The sequence below is a fragment of the Dacryopinax primogenitus genome, assembly GCF_000292625.1.
Source record: "Dacryopinax primogenitus strain DJM-731 SS1 chromosome Unknown DACRYscaffold_3, whole genome shotgun sequence".
Lineage (NCBI taxonomy): Eukaryota > Fungi > Basidiomycota > Dacrymycetes > Dacrymycetales > Dacrymycetaceae > Dacryopinax > Dacryopinax primogenitus.
The window spans coordinates 467,417-484,263 of NW_024467200.1; the positions used below are offsets into that span (position 1 = coordinate 467,417).

The window sequence follows — 16,847 nt, forward strand, 5'->3', positions numbered from 1 at the left end:
AGTTGGGGGGGGGGGGGGGGGGGGGGGGGATCAGCCACATGAGCTCAGCCTGTACCACCCCCCAAGTTGAGATTTTCTGCCTCTATAATGTCAGGGAGGGGTCAATCATTACCAAAGTGTTGTTTCTCATAATATTGAAGCTCCATCCATTATCAGTCAGCTTACGATAGCCACTGTAGTCAGCAGAGTAGAGCATTTCTGATGGAATCATATTTGTATCAGGGAAAGAGCTCTTTCCAGATCTGGCCTTCAAGTTGCATTAAGCATGGTGCTAGTGTGGGAGTGGCTGGGGATGCTCCTTCCCTGACTCACTCTGGTCAGGCCAATTGGAACTGGGACCTTTGAAAGCATTTGTGTCAAGCATACAGGCATACGGGACAATGAATGAAGCCTCTGAGCTCATATATGAGTGCCCATAGTGAGGTCCTGCAGGCACTGCAGATTCATTGTCTTGCAACTTGTACCATGTATCTGAGCCATCATTATCATGTTGACTTGGTCATGTAGCAAATCATAGAAAACCATATGTCCTGAGCCTGCAGAATGCATATTCTGTCTCCTCCTGAGTGGCTGACCTGGATGAGACTGTGTTCAACTAATCATTGACTCCATGAGGCTAGCTGGCCAGGTATCTCAGGGGTGTTGTAGGCTGGCACAAGTGTTATAGAAAGCCCAGGGATTGATTTGTAGATGCTGAAACCCAAGAAGGAAACTACAATGAGACATGGAAACATTGGCACCTCAAACAAGACCCCAGTCAAAAAGACTGCAACCAGCCCTGAGCCCTGAGGTAACCATTTCTGTGCAGTACTGAGCTGCCTTCCTGTGAGTGCCTCTGCCTATCATACATAGTTTTCCCTTTCATCATATCTTTCATAGATTTCTCAGGCTAATTGTGAGGGCACTGGGTCTAGCAAAAGAGTGGGGCTCCAGCAGGTGAAGAGGGTTCCAGGCAAGGGTACTAATTGATATCCAAGTGACTAGGGCCAGCTGGATGTTGAGGTATTCAAAAGGGGTCACTGGGGGTCCCAGAGGTGATAGAAGCTGGTTACAGCGAACTAAAGTGCAGCAAAAGTAGACTTAGTGGGATTATAGTGTTGCCATGCTACTGCATATATACCTTGTGGTTACTATCAGAGCCCCAACAGCCCCACTACTTCTGGAGACTCCTGCAAGTCAGAGGCATCACTATGTCTTACCTCAAGGTTTGATCATTGCAAATGCTCACTATCCCTCTTGGTGTCTTGTTTGGGCCTTCATTCCATGGCAGTTCCTCCAAACAGGGTGAAGAAGGAGGCCAGATGCTCTGCAGGGTGAGGCAGGAGTGTCAGGTGCAGAAATTAACAAGCTCACTGGGGCCAGGGGGGTGGGACTTCAGGAGCTGACTCTTTCAGGCAGATCATGAGAATCAAGTATATTATATGAGACTGCAATGTCTGATAGGGTACCTCTGATTACCAGACAGATGCAGTATTTTTGTCTGACCCAGACTCCCTTTGACAGACATCTTGACTACGAGCATACTGCCAGTTTGGGCTCATGGAATCTTAGTTGAGAGGCCTGGATCTTGCTATATTCTTCTACCTCGTACCAGCAATATCTCTTGTAAACCTGTACACTGAAGTTGGCAGGGCAAGTGCTGGTCATTGGGATATATCTCTAGTGAACCCCAGAATACTTGGACCCATGCTATCAGGGCACACAATAGTTTGATGTACATCAATAATGCAGCCTTGTTTGAAAATTTGATCAGATGTTTGTTTGGTAACTATGTTTTCATTTGCCATTGAAACTCAGGGCCATCAAGCCTGAACCTACAACTTGCTGATAGAGCAGATTGTGCACCTGATGGCAAGGAAAAGAAAGACCATGCAGGGGAAATATGCAGGGAAATCAATCTTCCACCATAGATATTGGCTGTGTTCTGGACCAAGGGTTGTCATGTGCAGTGAGTTTGGTGGTAAAGAAGACATGCATAGCAAGCTTGTCTTGTGTGACTCACATGGCAGGATGTGATATGAAGCAGTTCAGCTCTTTGTAGTTTGACCAGAAAATAGGGGGCCTAGGTGAGCCCTTGCAACTTGTTAGCTATGCATTATTTGGGGAGGACTGGTGATACCTAGATTGCACACATTGGTAGTTGTTTACATTTAGGAATATTGCTCCCGGTGCGTGAGTACACGTCGTCTATTATGGGCTGTTTTGGAGATGAGGTCTTCATAGCATCCAATCTTCTAGCGTGCAGCAACGATAGCACTGTAACTTTGGTGCAGCAACTTCCCTATCTCGCATCCCAGTTGCCGGCAAAAGATTAAGCACGGGCGACTGAGACCTCCAGTTCGTTTAGGATGTCACGTGTAGCACCAAAAGTGCCGAGACATGCAGCAGGATAACCAATCATCTATTTTGATATCCTCATTAAACAAACAAACCATTTTCTGGACTCGTGAGTACGACTCCTGTAAGAACAAGGTTTTTGGGGGCGGGTAAAGGGGGAAGGGGGGAAATCAATGGAATATCGGAGAAGTGGCGAGGCGAGAGTGGCGCGGTGCTTCATCGTCGTACGGGACGCGCTGCACTTCGCGTGTTCTTCCTAACGGCGACTCAGTGCTGTTGATTGTGGTTGCTCGACTATTGACAACTGAAGGACTCACTGCCCCTCGGCGCTCAGCAAGCCTGACTTGCATAATATGTCTGGCAGCTCCGATATAAACGGGATGACTCTGGCCCCCTCCAAAGCGCTTCCCGAGCTGCCTAACGGCGACGGCCATCCCCAGGTGAACAACCAGGTCAACGTGCATGCAGACGATTCTAGGCCGGCACTGGGCCCGCCGACGCCCTCAAAGGGCACAAGCGCTCCCATTGTCACTATTGACTTTGGCTCCTCCACACCTTCGTCGGAGGCCGACGACCGGCAAGAAACCGCATCACCCATTCAGATCGACCCTGGCACCTCGACGTCCAGCTTACAAGACGTCGTCCTGGATAATCCACCACCAGAGCACACTATCGATACTGTCATGAAAGAGGACACTCCGTCGCACTCACCGAGACCCTCCTCCCCGGCTGCTACCTATCACACGTATCCGGCAGCGCCGTCTTCGCCTGTCGTTCCTGGGGCGTCGACACAGACTCCTGGTCGTCGGTCGTCAACAGCCATGTCCACCATATCTCAATCGTCCGGCTCGGTGATTTCCGCTGTGACCGTCAGCTTGACATCAGCATTAGAACTCATCAGCTCGTCTCGTGAAGCTAAACGCTCAAAAGACTTTCTCACCTCAACGCAGCACGCGCTGGAGCTCACCCGGTCTCGACAAGCTACGCCAACCAGGTCACGAGAAATCTTCGAGCCTCTGCGATTAGCTTGCGAAACAAGGAATGAAAGACTACAGATCGCATCCATTGACTGTATCGCAAAACTCATCTCACACTCTTTCTTTATGGAAACAACGCCGCAGATTAAGACGACCTCTCCGCTTCAGTCGCCACGTGTACCCAATACTCCACCTGTCATTGGCCAAAACGTTGATCAGAGATTGCCCTTTCCAGATCTCATCACACATACGATAACCGCTTGTCACACCGAGTCGACCCCGTCTACTGTAAGCCTCCAAATTGTCAAAGCTCTGCTTGCCCTGGTCATGTCCCCAAGCTTGCTGGTTCATCATTCGTCTCTGTTGAAGGCAGTCCGTACTGTCTATAATATATTTCTTCTCAGCAGCGATAGTGAAAGCCAAGCTGTCGCGCAAGGCGGACTCACCCAAATGGTCCTGCACGTCTTCGCCCGTTGTCGCATACCTAGCGCAATCAACGGAGATGCCAGCTTCAGGTCCATTACGCCAAATCTGGAAAATGCGGATGACGACGAAACAACATCACCGGCGAGATCGACGAACGGATCAGCAGCTGCATCACTGGCTGGCGAGTCTTCACAACTGCATGCACCACCGTCTATGCCAGACGTCGAACGAAGTAGCCTCCAAGTTTCGTCTGGGGACACCACGAGTGAGGCAAGCCAAGGAGGGGAGACGAATGGACTGGAAACCTCTGTGCCAGAGGGGATAAGCTTGGTCAATAATTCCACAGGCATTGGAGAGACGAGACCATCACAGCTACCTGCATCAGCTGAGCGTCCAGTCTTAACCTTGTTAGTAATTGCTACTGCATGTTTTCGCCAGGATCTTACGTGTTGTAGGAGTTCATTCGAAAATCCGAATCCCCACGATCAGATGGGTGATGGGGATCTACAGACTGGTGTCCCGAAACATGTGACAACGAACGATCTCTTCATCAAAGACGCCTTCTTAGTCTTTCGAGCGCTATGCAAGCTGACCATGAAGTCTCTGGGAACGGACAGGTGAGTGACTAGTCATGCGTCCATGGCCATCAATGCCTATTACGAATACAGCGAAAGAGACATCAAGTCTCACGCCATGCGATCCAAGTTACTATCACTTCATTTAGTCTTGACCATTCTTACGGCACATATGCCTATATTCGTTGAGCCTTCAGTTGCCATCCCTTCAGGGTCGTCAAGCGAAACCACACCATTCCTACAGGCAACCAAGCAATATATTTGTTTGAGCCTGAGCCGAAATGCTGTCAGCCCTGTCCCGCAGGTATTCGAGCTCAGCGTCGAAATCTTTTGGAGGGTCATGTCGGGGATGCGCACTAGATTGAAGGTCAGATCTGACTGAAACGCCTTGGTTCCACTCTCTCATTTTGTCATCCAGAAAGAGATAGAGGTATTGCTCCACGAGATCTTCATTCCAATCTTGGAAATGCGCAATTCTACTATCAAGCAGAAGTCAGTAGTAATGGGCATGTTCCAGCGTTTGTGCGAAGATCCTCAGGCAGTGGTGGAGTTATACCTGAACTACGATTGTGACCGGACCGCATTGGATAACATTTACGAACAGTGCGGTCTTCGTTACTTGGTTTGAGTGGGAGCTGATCAAGATTTAGTCTGATGAACATCATATCTCGTCACAGTTCAACTTATCTTACCATACTGCAAGGGAAAAGCGCCGATCTGAATAGCACATCCATCAAACAGGCCAAATTCGGTGTCGACGTTACTTCTATTCCTCCATCTTACAGTACAGCCGCTGTCAGCGCTGCCGATGACGCATCAACATCGGTCTCAGAAAGCACACTGAAGCTTCAGAGTCTGGAATGTTTGGTCGCAGTTCTGCGATCTCTAGCAACTTGGGGCACAACAACGAACGGAGGAATCAGTCTTGAAATTCGACAGAATGGAAGTGACGATCGCCTGATTAACGCGAGTCATCCAGAAACAGCCGGCCTTGCAACCCCCTCCCTCGAGAGATTACCCGATCGAATTTCTACCCCTGATAGCTCTGACGACCCCGAAAAATTCGAAAGCGCGAAGCAGCGGAAGACCACATTGTTGGAGGGCATTAGAAGATTCAACTTCAAACCCAAACGAGTAAGCCCCTTGAATTCTTGAGGGCTGACACAACACTTACTACCAGCCTAGGGTATTCAATTTCTCATCGAGAATGGCTTCATTCGCAGTAAAAATCCCAAGGATGTGGCGGCCTTCTTACTCCACGCTGATGGTCTGAGCAAGACCATGGTTGGGGAATATCTGGGTGAAGGGTACAGTGAAATGCCGCAGATCGATGTATTGAACTGATTGCGCTCTGTAGCGATGATGAGAATGTAGCGATCATGCATGCATTCGTGGATATGCTGGATTTCACAAACCTTCCTTTTGTGGATGCCCTTCGACTTTTTCTGCAGTCATTCCGGCTACCAGGCGAAGCCCAGAAAATCGACAGGTTCATGCTCAAGTTCGCAGAGCGATACATTGCTGGCAATGTGCATACGTCATTTGCCAACGCCGGTCTGTTGTATTTCACAGTATTCCACCGTTTGACTAACACTTCTCTGGAGACACGGCCTATGTCCTATCATATTCTACGATTCTTCTCAACACGGATGCCCACAACCCACAGGTCAAAGTACGCATGTCTAAGGCGGATTTCATCCGGAACAACCGTGGTATAAACGATGGCTCCGATCTTCCGGAAGAGGTGTTATCGCCTATCTATGACGAAATCGTATCGAACGAAATCCGCATGAAGGACGAAGCAGAATCCTCTGCTGGCCAGGTCATACCGTCTCAGGGACTAGTCAATGCACTAGCGAACGTTGGAAGAGACCTGCAACGGGAAGCCTACGTCATGCAGTCCCTTGGCATGGCTAACCGGACAGAGGTACTTGAGATTCGGTTTCGTAAGTCCATACTAATGTACCTTATGTAGGCACTATTCAGGAATCTAAGTCGGACACAAAGACGCGGGACACCACGCCCGAGCGAGCAATTCTTTAGTGCATCTCATCATGTACATGTGCGGCCCATGTTTGAGGTAGCTTGGATGTCCTTCTTGGCCGGAATATCTGGACCTATGCAGGACACTGACGATCTGGATGTTGTGCTTCTGTGTCTAGAAGGCTTCAAGCACGCAATTAGAATTGCTTGCTTCTTTGATCTCGATCTAGAAAGGAATGCATTCATGACGACACTGGCCAAATTCACATTTCTCAACAACCTGGGTGAAATGAAGGTGAAGCACATGGAAGCAATCAAGCTCTTATTAGAGCTGTCAACATCAGACGGGGTCAAGGACAACTTGAAGGGGACGTGGCACGAGATCTTGAGTTGCGTCAGTCAACTGGAGCGCTTGCAATTCATCAGCGATGGTAATGAAGGGGTCTCTGCAACCCGAAAGAGGTAGGTCACTGCTATGATCCTTTGATACGGGTGACTCATGTGTCCTCTCAGTCAAACGCAGAGGAAGTCACAACTCCACCGCTCGAAGAAACCAGTAGAAGAGCTTGCGCACGCTAGCAGATCTACCCAGATCACTGTATCGGCGGATATGGTGTTCAGCTGGAGCGAGAAACTCAGTGGGGTGTGTATAACGAGACCACAGACTTCCTTGTGCTGATCGAACATGCGGAGGCTGCGATTCTGGACTTCGTTAAGGCCCTCTGTGATGTGTCGACTGAAGAAATCCAGTCTTCCGGGATGTCCGAACGACCGCGACTTTTCAGCCTGCAGAAGCTTGTGGAGATATCGTATTATAATATGAACCGCATTCGTATCGAGTGGTCAGGCCTTTGGATGATTCTAGGCGAGCATTTTAATCAGGTGAGTTCGGCTTGTCCCTCGCAGTACGTTTGTCCACATTGTTCTAGGTCTGCTGCCATAATAATCCATCCGTTGCTATCTTCGCCTTGGATGCATTGCGACAACTCGCGAAGCGTTTTCTGGAAAAAGAAGAGTTGCCTCACTTCAAATTCCAAAAAGACTTCCTCAAGCCATTCGAATACACCATGATTCATAATTCTAACCCCGATGTCCGAGAGCTGGTATGGTTATTTCGACCCCAGGAAGGCATCTCTTAAGCAACGTTGTAGGTCTTGCAATGTTTGCATCGACTTATCCAAGGCCAGGTGGAGAACATGAGATCTGGCTGGCGGACGATGTTTGGCGTCTTTTCAGCGGCCTCGAAAGTACCAAATCGTATGTTCTTCCAGATATGGCTAATTTTTGCTGATCACCTTCAGTCGGCGTTGCAAATTATGCCTTTGAGATTGTGACTCAGCTTTACAACGACCAATTCGCCGCCATAGTCCGCTATGGTTCATTTGCAGATCTTACGGTCTGTCTGACGGATTTCTCCAAAGTTAGCAAGTTCCAGAAAATCAGTCTTCTTTCCATCAATATGCTTCGGAGTGTCATCCCGACTATGCTGGATACACCCGACTGCTCTCTCAAGTCCGGACCTGATGGTGGTACTAATTTCGCAACCATTGATGACCCTATGATCCGTTTCTGGTTTCCGGTGCTATTCAGCTTCTATGATATCATCATGAATGGGGAGGATTTGGAAGTTCGACGTTTGTAAGTCCTTCGTTCAGGTTGTAGATTTGGAAGCGCTCAAGTTTGTGCAGGGCGCTAGACTCCCTCTTCGACGCCCTGCGAGCTTATGGTAGCACCTTCTCAGCTGAATTCTGGGATATGGTCTGTCGCGAGATTTTATTCCCCATCTTTTCGGTTCTTCGTTCCCAGGACCTTTCTCGCTTTAGCACCCAGGAAGACATGAGCGTGTGGTTATCAACCACAATGATACAAGCCTTGCGAGAACTGATCAATCTTTATACACATTATTTTGAGACCTTGGAACGGACTTTGGACGGGCTGCTCGAGCTACTCGTTGTTTGCATTTGTCAAGGTGCGTAAACTTTCTACGGTGAAGTCGGCCACCTTCCCACCTCATGTGCATGGCAGAAAATGATACACTCGCACGTATTGGGACATCCTGCTTTCAGCAGCTACTCGAGCAGAATGTTCACAAGTTAAGCCCTCAGCGATGGGAACGCGTCATCACCACATTTGTCAAGCTTTTCAAGACCACCACTCCGTACCAGTTACTAGACGAGTCTCTTAGGACTGACCTGGAGGACGTGAATGTAGGGGAGGTCACAGGAGGTCTGTGCATGCTCCTAATGCTTGCCTCTCATCAGTCTGAAAGCCATTAGCAGAGTCACCTGGCCCCAATATAATACCGGCACCCTTATCCTCAGATTCCGGACCGCGGCAGAACGATATCTCAGCGGCGCAGCGAAAGCAGACATTCAAACAGATCATCGTGAAATGCGTTCTTCAGCTATTGCTCATTGAGACGACACATGAACTCCTGCAAAACGACGAAGTCTACAGTACCATCCCACCAGAGCACTTGCTCCGACTAATGGCTGTTCTCGATCAGAGCTACCAATTCGCTCGGGACTTCAACGCAGACGAGGAATTGCGGAAAGGTCTCTGGAAGGCAGGTCGGTGTCGATGTATCTGGGACACATGTGTCTGGGCTGAGGAGCTGTTCTTTCTTCTAGGTTTCATGAAGCATTTGCCCAATCTCCTGAAACAAGAATCGAGCAGTGCCGCTACGCTAGTTAAGGTTCTCCAACGCATGTATGAGGACGAGCGCGTCGATCGGGAGGGCGGGCGTGGGCGAATTTCTGAGAGGCTAATTCCGTACGTACAAAATGCAACGATCCATAACCAAATTATCTGACCATGCGGTAGGCTGTGCTTAGGGATTTTGAAGGACTTCAATGGTCTCCGCGCTGCAAAACAATCCAAAAGCATTGTTACTTGGTCGCCCATCATTGCGGAAGTCCTCCAAGGTTTCTCCAACTTGGCTGATGGTGACGTGAGTACCCTGAAAATCTGTGCTGCAGAGCTTTATCAACAATGACTGTTCTTGGGCTTAGTTCGATTTATACCTTTCTGCATTATACCCTCTAGCAACAGACCTGCTGGCACGCGACCTTACGCCCGAAGTCAGGGAAGCTCTTAGAAGGGTCTTCCTGAGAGTGGGTATTGCCAAGGGCATAACAGCAGAAGTGCACACGGAATGAGTATGTTCCCGTTGTATACATAATTCCATTGATTTTTCAGGGGATTCTGTGTGGAGGACTGAACCCGTGACATCTGATTTGCATTGCGAGGTGTGTAGCTTGCGCCAATCCTGTAGGTCACGCGAACAGTCATCCTATAGTTGTCGGGGTTACATCGGCACGTCTAACAATTCATCGTCTCGGAACTTCTCCAGGATTCGATGAACTCATCTTCTGACGTAGCAGAACCTTCTCTATCAGGCCGCATTTCTCGCTTCTCGTCGACTTGCATTTGTGCTGTCATCTCCCTCTCCGCGGCCTGTCTTTGCTCGATATGCTCGAGGGTCCACAGTGAAATCCCAGTTTGGTTCTCGTTCGGATTTTGTGATATCTGGCGCATAAATAACTTCGAAAGTACAATGGCCATATCCGTTGACAGGTTTGAGGCTGTTTCGCTGATATATTGGTTCATCCACCGCGGTAGTTTAGCACGCTTATCGGCACGTGCATACCGCTGGAAGATGTCAGCTTCGGTAGAACCCTCAGAATGGGTTAGATTGGTATACCTTATCCGCGAACACCATCAATCCCCAGTCTGTCTTCCCTCGCAAGACACGCCCGACGCATTGTGCAGCATTCCTCATTGCGTCGAATGCCAGGAACTCAGACTCTCGGATGCGGTAAGCATCTCGGAGGTACTCTAAACGAGCCCTGAGAATTCGACTTTGGGTGTATTGGTAAGGCACCCTACACCGTGTTAACCATGATCCACCAAGCAGAGAGAGGACAACCCACCCGAACATGATCACGGCGCGACCATAGTTATGATCAAAGTCGATACCCTCTGAAACCTTACCACGGGCGACTGAGAGCATCACTGCGCCTCGACCGTTGTTACATGCCTGTGGAACACTCAGCTTATTGGTCAATGGGAACGAGTAAAACAAACTCGTCTATAGTTTTCTAGTGCGATGCTTGTCTCATTGGCATCCGGTGTCTCAACGAATATGAGTTTGTTCTTCCAGACTTCATTCAAGATGCCCTGTGCAATGTTTTATACTATAGTCAGAAGGGCAGTGTAATTCCGGTATACATGCGGCATACCATATCGTTCCATGCTGCAACAATCGACTCCATGTACAGGTAGCTTGGGAAAAAAGCGACGATGCCGTCTGGCACGATCTTACTATACTCGATGAGAATACTGCCAAAGTTACGTACTACCGCAGGATCATTCCTGACTTCAAATCTCGAGCTTACGGCGACTTGATCGCTGCCGCGGGTGATGACCTTTAGTCGCAGAGAATGAAATGAATTTTTTGAGCGTCCTGGTTATGTTGCTTACAAGGGGCAGGAAGCAATTTCTCGTCAACGTCATGGGATACGACTCTTGGATTACCGGAGTGAATTGCAACATTTTGGGGTACATGTCAAGCGGTGAAATCGTGCCGGAAGTAATGACGACGCTGCTAAAGCGTTCGAATATTGGTTTGATGGCGAGTGATGGATCCAGGCAACTGTCGCAAATGTAAATGGATGGCCACATATGATATACCTGGTCTCACGTAAAGTGGAATATGGGGTTCGGGACAGTTGCTGTCTCCGTCTCAAAAGGCTCCAGAATCAGAAGGAAACCTGAGTCGAGTTGGTATACTTCGGCAGGTTTGGGACTTAGATACAGATATACGCACCTTTCTCGTATGTTGCGACTAATGTAGCAAAACTGGCAACCTTTTGCAATGCGAAATACTCATCGAGCTGATTCAGTTCCAATGTTCTGACCAACGATTGCAAGCGTTCTGCGCAAAACCTATCCAAGTGAGTTTAGCATGACCTGGACTTTCTTAGGGTTGAGGCTGACCGAAGGGGTCGACGCTCGATATATGTTATGTCTTTCAGATGCTGCAGAAACGAAAGGGGTGTTTCTGCGACCACATGTAGTACGCGCATTCTTGTCTGATTTCAAAAAATTAGCCATCACGGGAGTCGACAGGAGATATTTCGTCCCTTAAGGTATTCAACAAAGCGCTTCAAGAAAGCGATAAAATGTTCGGCTTTTCTGATGTTGCCTGGAATCGCCTCTTTGAGGAGGTCATCCGGTAATACTGAGTGTGTCATGAGTGAGAACTGGGCGCTTTAGCGCCATAGTGCAGCTAACATACCTGCATTGGCTACAAAAGCATCTTCATCTGAGGTCTCGTTATTCGCTTCCTGGAGCCCTTCGACCAGCTTAGCATATTCATCTTGGAGTTTTGATGCGTCTGTCTCTTTGATTCTGAATGTAGTTCACTCTGTGATGATCAGATGAAAGCCCGCCATCTTGGACTCACTCTTCAATCTTTTCTGTCAATCTGACCACACTGCGTGTCGCAGAGTCTAGCATCGGCCTCGTCAGATCGATACTCAAAGATTCGATGCACACGTTATCTGCGACGTTAGGGTAAACTTCATGAGGCAACTACAATTATCCTTCCCTTACCAATATTATGAGCTTCATCAAAAACTACGATTGCGTCTTTGGAGAATTCCTTGGAGACTTGTTCCGCGACTTTGGGATCCAGCAGGTAGTGAAAGGAGTATATGATAACATCCACAAATGGCATCTGTAATGCACCTTCGTCAGTACAGCTCTGCGAGGAAGAGAGGATGGACTGGCCATGCGCCGGATGGTGAAGTAAGGGCATACACCTTCGTCCCTCCCATACTGGAGAACTTCAGCCAGAGTATAGATACCCGGAGGGATCAAGTTGCCAGGTTCTTTTTCCCCGAGTCTCTATGGCGAAGATGAGAGACTCACTGGCTTGAGAAAGATCCACATACTTCGTGCCAGTCACATAGAGGTACCGAGCCGGGGTTGGCTCGCCCCTTTTCGCAGGCGGCAGAGTTGGTTAGATCACGACACCGAGCATCCACCACTTTGCCCTTCTTCTCTTTGCTCACCTAAAGTCAACTCAAGTCATCACACGGAGTCCGCATGTCTAGGTTTGACGAGGACAAACATCAGGGTGGAGGCAGAGATTTTTTCTGCTGGTTAATCCCAGACCGATAAAGCTTTCTTCCTTCATCCGCTCTTCTGGAGTCTCGGCCTGAGAAACACGATATTTCATAAGTCGCTGGAGCTCAGAAAGGGCTTTCTCGATTTCAGGCACCGTTCGTGAGCAATAAATTAGTTTGCGAGGGTGTGGCGAATGCTGCAAGTCAAATGAATTCAATGACGAAGGGACGACGTTAGAGCTGGACCGACCTGTTGATATGACACGATCAGCGATAGAAGGGAAACTGTCTTGCCCGTCCCCGAAGGCATTTCGAGCACTCCATGACCCTTGTAAACAAATGAGGACTAGGACATGGGCTCAAATGATACCGCTACTTGTGCATCTAACGTCTTCTTCAAATCACACATGTACGAGTATTGTTCTGGGATGCCACCGTCAGATTGAAGACATAGATATGAACGAGGTTCGAGATTACCAGGATATATGCGATCGTAGGGGAAAATAATCTGCAATATACACGCTCAATTGATGTATTAACTGATGACTGGCGAATGCGTACAGGCAAGCCATCAATATTGAACTTCATACTGGATTGTGTGTTGAACCAAGTGTGAGTAGTGCTCAGGGTTCACACAGGGCCCTTTGAGAGTCATCATATCGTCTGCGTTTAAACCACTCATTAATGAAGACCCCTTACTTGATCTACCTGCGGTGGACGAACTTTCTACCCAGGGGTGCACATTATAAACACTGTTAGATTGAAGACCGGAGCTTAATACTATTCGACTCTATCACAAGAGGCAGCACTGCCAAATTTGATTATTTAGCAAACGGATAGTCTCGCAAAGCATCTCGAACAGCACGAGGACCTTGTCCGGTGCCAAAGCAGTAGTGCACGGCACTTTCTTGAAATCCGTTGAATTGGCTGGCTGCGCAGATGGTGTAGGCCCCCATGTTATCGAAACCAATCCAATCGCCGATTTCCAGTCCAGAAGGCAAAATGGCACGGGATTTTACGCAATCAATACCGTCGCAAGTTGGTCCCCACACACTACATGTCGCAACAGGGTTAGGTTCGCTGGGCAGGAACTGGCGGTTGATCGTGATTGCATAGGGATGAACGACCTGGTGGTCGAAAAGAATGCAGTTGAATGAGCCGTAAACACCGTCGTTGATGTAGTCTACGCAGAGGTGTCAGAGGGGATCATAAGAGCACAAAGGAGTCATACACATGATGGTAGGTTCGTCCTCATCTGTATTCTCGGCCGTTCCAGGAAATAGTGCAACAGGGCGTCTTGCTATCACATTGGTTGCCAGTGAGAAGGCACTGGCAACGTAAAAGCGACCCGGTTCGGATATTACGCGGACACCGTCTTGAGCGGGAAAATATTCGTCCAAGGCACGATTGACAACGGCGGATGCTTGTTCAAAACCGCTAGACTCGAAACCACCTCCGATATCAAGCAGCATGAAGCGGTATCCGATGTCTCGTCCGATATTGAAGGCGATATGGGCGCGTTCAATTGCGTCTACGAATGAGTGGGGATCGTAGCATCCACTGCCTACATGGAAGCTGATGCCGATTACGTTTAGATGGAGTGACTTGGCAGTGGTGAGCAGGAGAGGGACAGAGGCCAGTGTCGCACCAAACTTCAAGCCTAGTCTGCACATGCTTTTGGAGTCGTCCGTCAAAATGCGCAGAACCAGCTGAGCTCCTGGATGAATCCGGGCAATCTTGTGTAACTCGTCCACGTTATCGAATGTCATCATATTGACTCCCAGTTGTGCGGCATTGCGAATGAAAGACACAGGCTTGCACGGATTGGCGAAGATGATGCGAGACGGTTCGACTCGGATGGACAGAACACTGGAAATTTCACCGTATGATGCGCAGTCGAAGCCAGCACCTAAGGATGCAAGCAAACGAAGAACATAGGGATCCGGATTGCATTTGATGGCTACATGAGACTATGATCAGAACTTAAATAAGGGAGGGGAGGATAATATACTGACCATAGTACGGATGCACACGAGGAAAATGACGCTTCCACTTCATGTGCTGAGCCCAGACGCTGCCAAGATCTGCAACGAAGAATGCCTTCTCTGCATCCACATCGCCGTCAGTGGCTGCCTGTCTCTCCCGAACAAGACGACGCATGACGTCTCGAGGCTCGCCTCGCAGGACTGGGGGAAGATCTGCGAAAAAGCCGTCCACGTCCTCGGTGTCGATATCTTCGTCAATCGAAGTCGGGGTATTAACATGGTTGAGGTGGGTGTCAGGTGATTTAGATTCTACGGGGCATGGATTCTGTTCGACGGGTGTAGTGTCGGGCACGTCCTCGTACAGGGTTAGGTATACCGACAGGGGAGGGTCGGCGTGAGCGTAAGTCTTGAGCATTGAGATTGATGACGTGTCGGATTTTTTTGGTATGTTGTGGTTGATCTCAGTCGGATCCCTCTGGTCTTCGCTCTAGCGAAGCGCCCGGGGATAACTGTAAGACCAAAGAAGCAGAAGGGAGGCAAAGAACAGTGGCGTAGCCAAGGTGGGCGTCAAGGGGGATCACCTAGTTACACTGATAAGCAGGACGGACTAGAGAAGATAGAAGAGAGTGCAGACCTCGAACAGAGCACCACCTAGATGGGAGTATGTAGGTCAGTGAGTCTTCCCTTGACACGCTGGGGATCTAAACACGTACTCTCTGTGGAGCAATCTAGGATCTAACGCAGGAATGATGGGCAAGTTTTGGGGACCACCTTTTATTCAGCAGTCCAGGTGGAAGGGAAGAGAGGAGTGCCTGTCGACGTGCGTTTTATGAGTAGAATGGGATGAGGGCAAAATGGCGGTTTGGGAAGAAGGATCGCTGGTGGGACGGTACCACCGGACAGGGAAAGGTGAGTGGATGGGACACGGAAATTTGCGAGAGGGCACGAGGGTGTGTGTTGTGTGCTGTGCTGTGCCTTGCTTGGATCCGAAGAATCCGATAACTTTCTGTTTACGTCATCCACACCAGCCGATTGGCGGGACCCTTGTGCCGTCCAGCTTTCGCCTTTCTCGTCTGCACCTTCGACTTGCGCAATCCCCTCCCTGATTTATAAACACTCATCTGTCCTTGGACCGCAACGCCATCAGCTCTGTACACTCGAGCAACTCTTCTATACTCCCACCCCTCAACCGATTAGATCCCACTCAGTCCTTATCGCTCTCCTCACACATCCTCCAATGGCAACACCCTCGAATTATCACCCCGTCGATTCACCGGCCCATTTCCAAGCACTTCTTTCCGAGGATCTCACTCGGGTTTCCTTGCTCTACTTTTGGGCTCCATGGGCTGCCCCTTGTAAACAAATGAACGAGGTCGTGTTGGAAACCGCGAAGCGCTATCCTTCCTTGCTCGTTCTTATGGTCAGACAACGCATGTGCCCGAGCTCTCGATGACAGCGCTGATATCATGGGTACCAGATCGAGGCAGAGGAACAACCCGACATTTCAGAGTCGTTTGAGATAGAGGCTGTCCCGTCACTCATCCTACTCAGAGTACGCCTTTTGCCGACCCATCTCTTCGGCTCGCGCCATCTGACTGTGGACTTTCCTTTTCAGGGACACACGTTGCTCAGCCGCATTTCCGGTGCGGATGCACAAGCATTGCAGAACGCCCTTGCTTCCCATCTCAATAATGGTGCTGGCACCGCTTCAGAGAGTGAAACTCCCGAACAGATGAACGCCCGCTTGAAGTCCCTCATGAATCGGAGCAAGGTCGTGCTGTTCATGAAAGGAACTCCTGAGGCGCCACGCTGCGGATTCTCTCGACAGACCGTGGAGATTCTGAAGAAGCAGGGCGTCGCATTTGATCATTTCGATATTCTCTCGGATGATTGTGTACGGTCGGGTAAGTTTTCAGCACCATGAGATGTTCCCTCAATCCCTAACCAGATTTCTAGGGTTGAAGGTTATCAACAATTGGCCGACCTTCCCCCAGCTCATTGTGAACGGCGAGTTTGTTGGTGGATTGGATATTGTACGCACGCTGTCACTCTGTTAATATCATGGCTTATTATTGCTTGGCAGATCAAGGAGATGGTGTCAACTGGCGAGTTTGGTGATTTGTTGGGCTCTGCATGAGGATGTCCAAGTGCGGCAAAGATGTAACGTGGGTCCATTCTTTAAAACCTTGTACTTGGTTCGAATGTTGTAAGCAATACTATCCCTCATGTTTAGTTGATCATCTCCATCCCAATTAGAGCTGTTTCGCATCTACCGGAATGGCATTTCTATCTTTTTATTTCTATCCATGAGCTTGTATCTTTTGGTATTTTGATATTCTTCACATGCATTGTACAGTTGCAAACCCCTGTCTCTTCCACTATTGCCAGGACCCTAACTCAGTTTGGCGAGGTTTCGTCATCAACGCTTCGTAG

The 16,847-nt window shown here is 49.1% G+C and overlaps 4 protein-coding genes across 4 annotated transcripts; 2 read left to right on the forward strand and 2 right to left on the reverse strand.

Moving 5' to 3' along the window:
* The first annotated feature begins 2,608 nt into the window (after positions 1 to 2,608).
* On the forward strand, positions 2,609 to 9,494 carry DACRYDRAFT_20361 (uncharacterized protein). The gene is made up of 20 exons (XM_040771907.1): positions 2,609 to 4,147; positions 4,196 to 4,357; positions 4,409 to 4,682; positions 4,734 to 4,918; positions 4,966 to 5,449; positions 5,501 to 5,622; positions 5,673 to 5,869; positions 5,920 to 6,242; positions 6,291 to 6,760; positions 6,812 to 6,941; positions 6,992 to 7,180; positions 7,228 to 7,401; positions 7,450 to 7,555; positions 7,600 to 7,936; positions 7,987 to 8,267; positions 8,324 to 8,524; positions 8,575 to 8,868; positions 8,929 to 9,070; positions 9,122 to 9,248; positions 9,310 to 9,494. The coding sequence occupies exons 1-20, from the start codon at positions 2,691 to 2,693 to the stop codon at positions 9,454 to 9,456; spliced, it is 5,802 nt and encodes a 1,933-aa protein (XP_040631611.1). The 5' UTR covers positions 2,609 to 2,690; the 3' UTR covers positions 9,457 to 9,494.
* DACRYDRAFT_62906 (DNA repair helicase) lies at positions 9,495 to 13,017 on the reverse strand (the record flags this gene model as incomplete). Its single annotated transcript, XM_040775717.1, has 20 exons — positions 9,495 to 9,949; positions 10,002 to 10,182; positions 10,231 to 10,337; positions 10,385 to 10,477; positions 10,540 to 10,725; positions 10,781 to 10,952; positions 11,001 to 11,070; positions 11,127 to 11,245; positions 11,297 to 11,391; positions 11,443 to 11,540; positions 11,598 to 11,710; positions 11,766 to 11,862; positions 11,915 to 12,038; positions 12,092 to 12,208; positions 12,256 to 12,375; positions 12,435 to 12,626; positions 12,680 to 12,757; positions 12,806 to 12,852; positions 12,907 to 12,937; positions 12,991 to 13,017. 20 exons carry the CDS (start codon positions 13,015 to 13,017, stop codon positions 9,620 to 9,622), a joined length of 2,397 nt encoding a protein of 798 aa, XP_040631612.1. The 3' UTR covers positions 9,495 to 9,619.
* Positions 13,018 to 13,170: 153 nt separating this feature from the next.
* On the reverse strand, positions 13,171 to 15,260 carry DACRYDRAFT_62908 (ornithine decarboxylase). Its single transcript, XM_040775718.1, has 5 exons — positions 15,128 to 15,260; positions 15,049 to 15,065; positions 14,445 to 14,995; positions 13,661 to 14,389; positions 13,171 to 13,612 (listed from the first exon to the last, which is right to left on the reverse strand). Exons 3-5 carry the CDS (start codon positions 14,827 to 14,829, stop codon positions 13,251 to 13,253), a joined length of 1,476 nt encoding a protein of 491 aa, XP_040631613.1. The 5' UTR covers positions 14,830 to 14,995; positions 15,049 to 15,065; positions 15,128 to 15,260; the 3' UTR covers positions 13,171 to 13,250.
* A 354-nt stretch (positions 15,261 to 15,614) lies between these two features.
* Positions 15,615 to 16,774, forward strand: DACRYDRAFT_20364 (glutaredoxin). Its single transcript, XM_040771908.1, has 5 exons — positions 15,615 to 15,834; positions 15,892 to 15,966; positions 16,030 to 16,318; positions 16,371 to 16,447; positions 16,498 to 16,774. Exons 1-5 carry the CDS (start codon positions 15,652 to 15,654, stop codon positions 16,549 to 16,551), a joined length of 678 nt encoding a protein of 225 aa, XP_040631614.1. The 5' UTR covers positions 15,615 to 15,651; the 3' UTR covers positions 16,552 to 16,774.
* Positions 16,775 to 16,847: the final 73 nt, after the last annotated feature.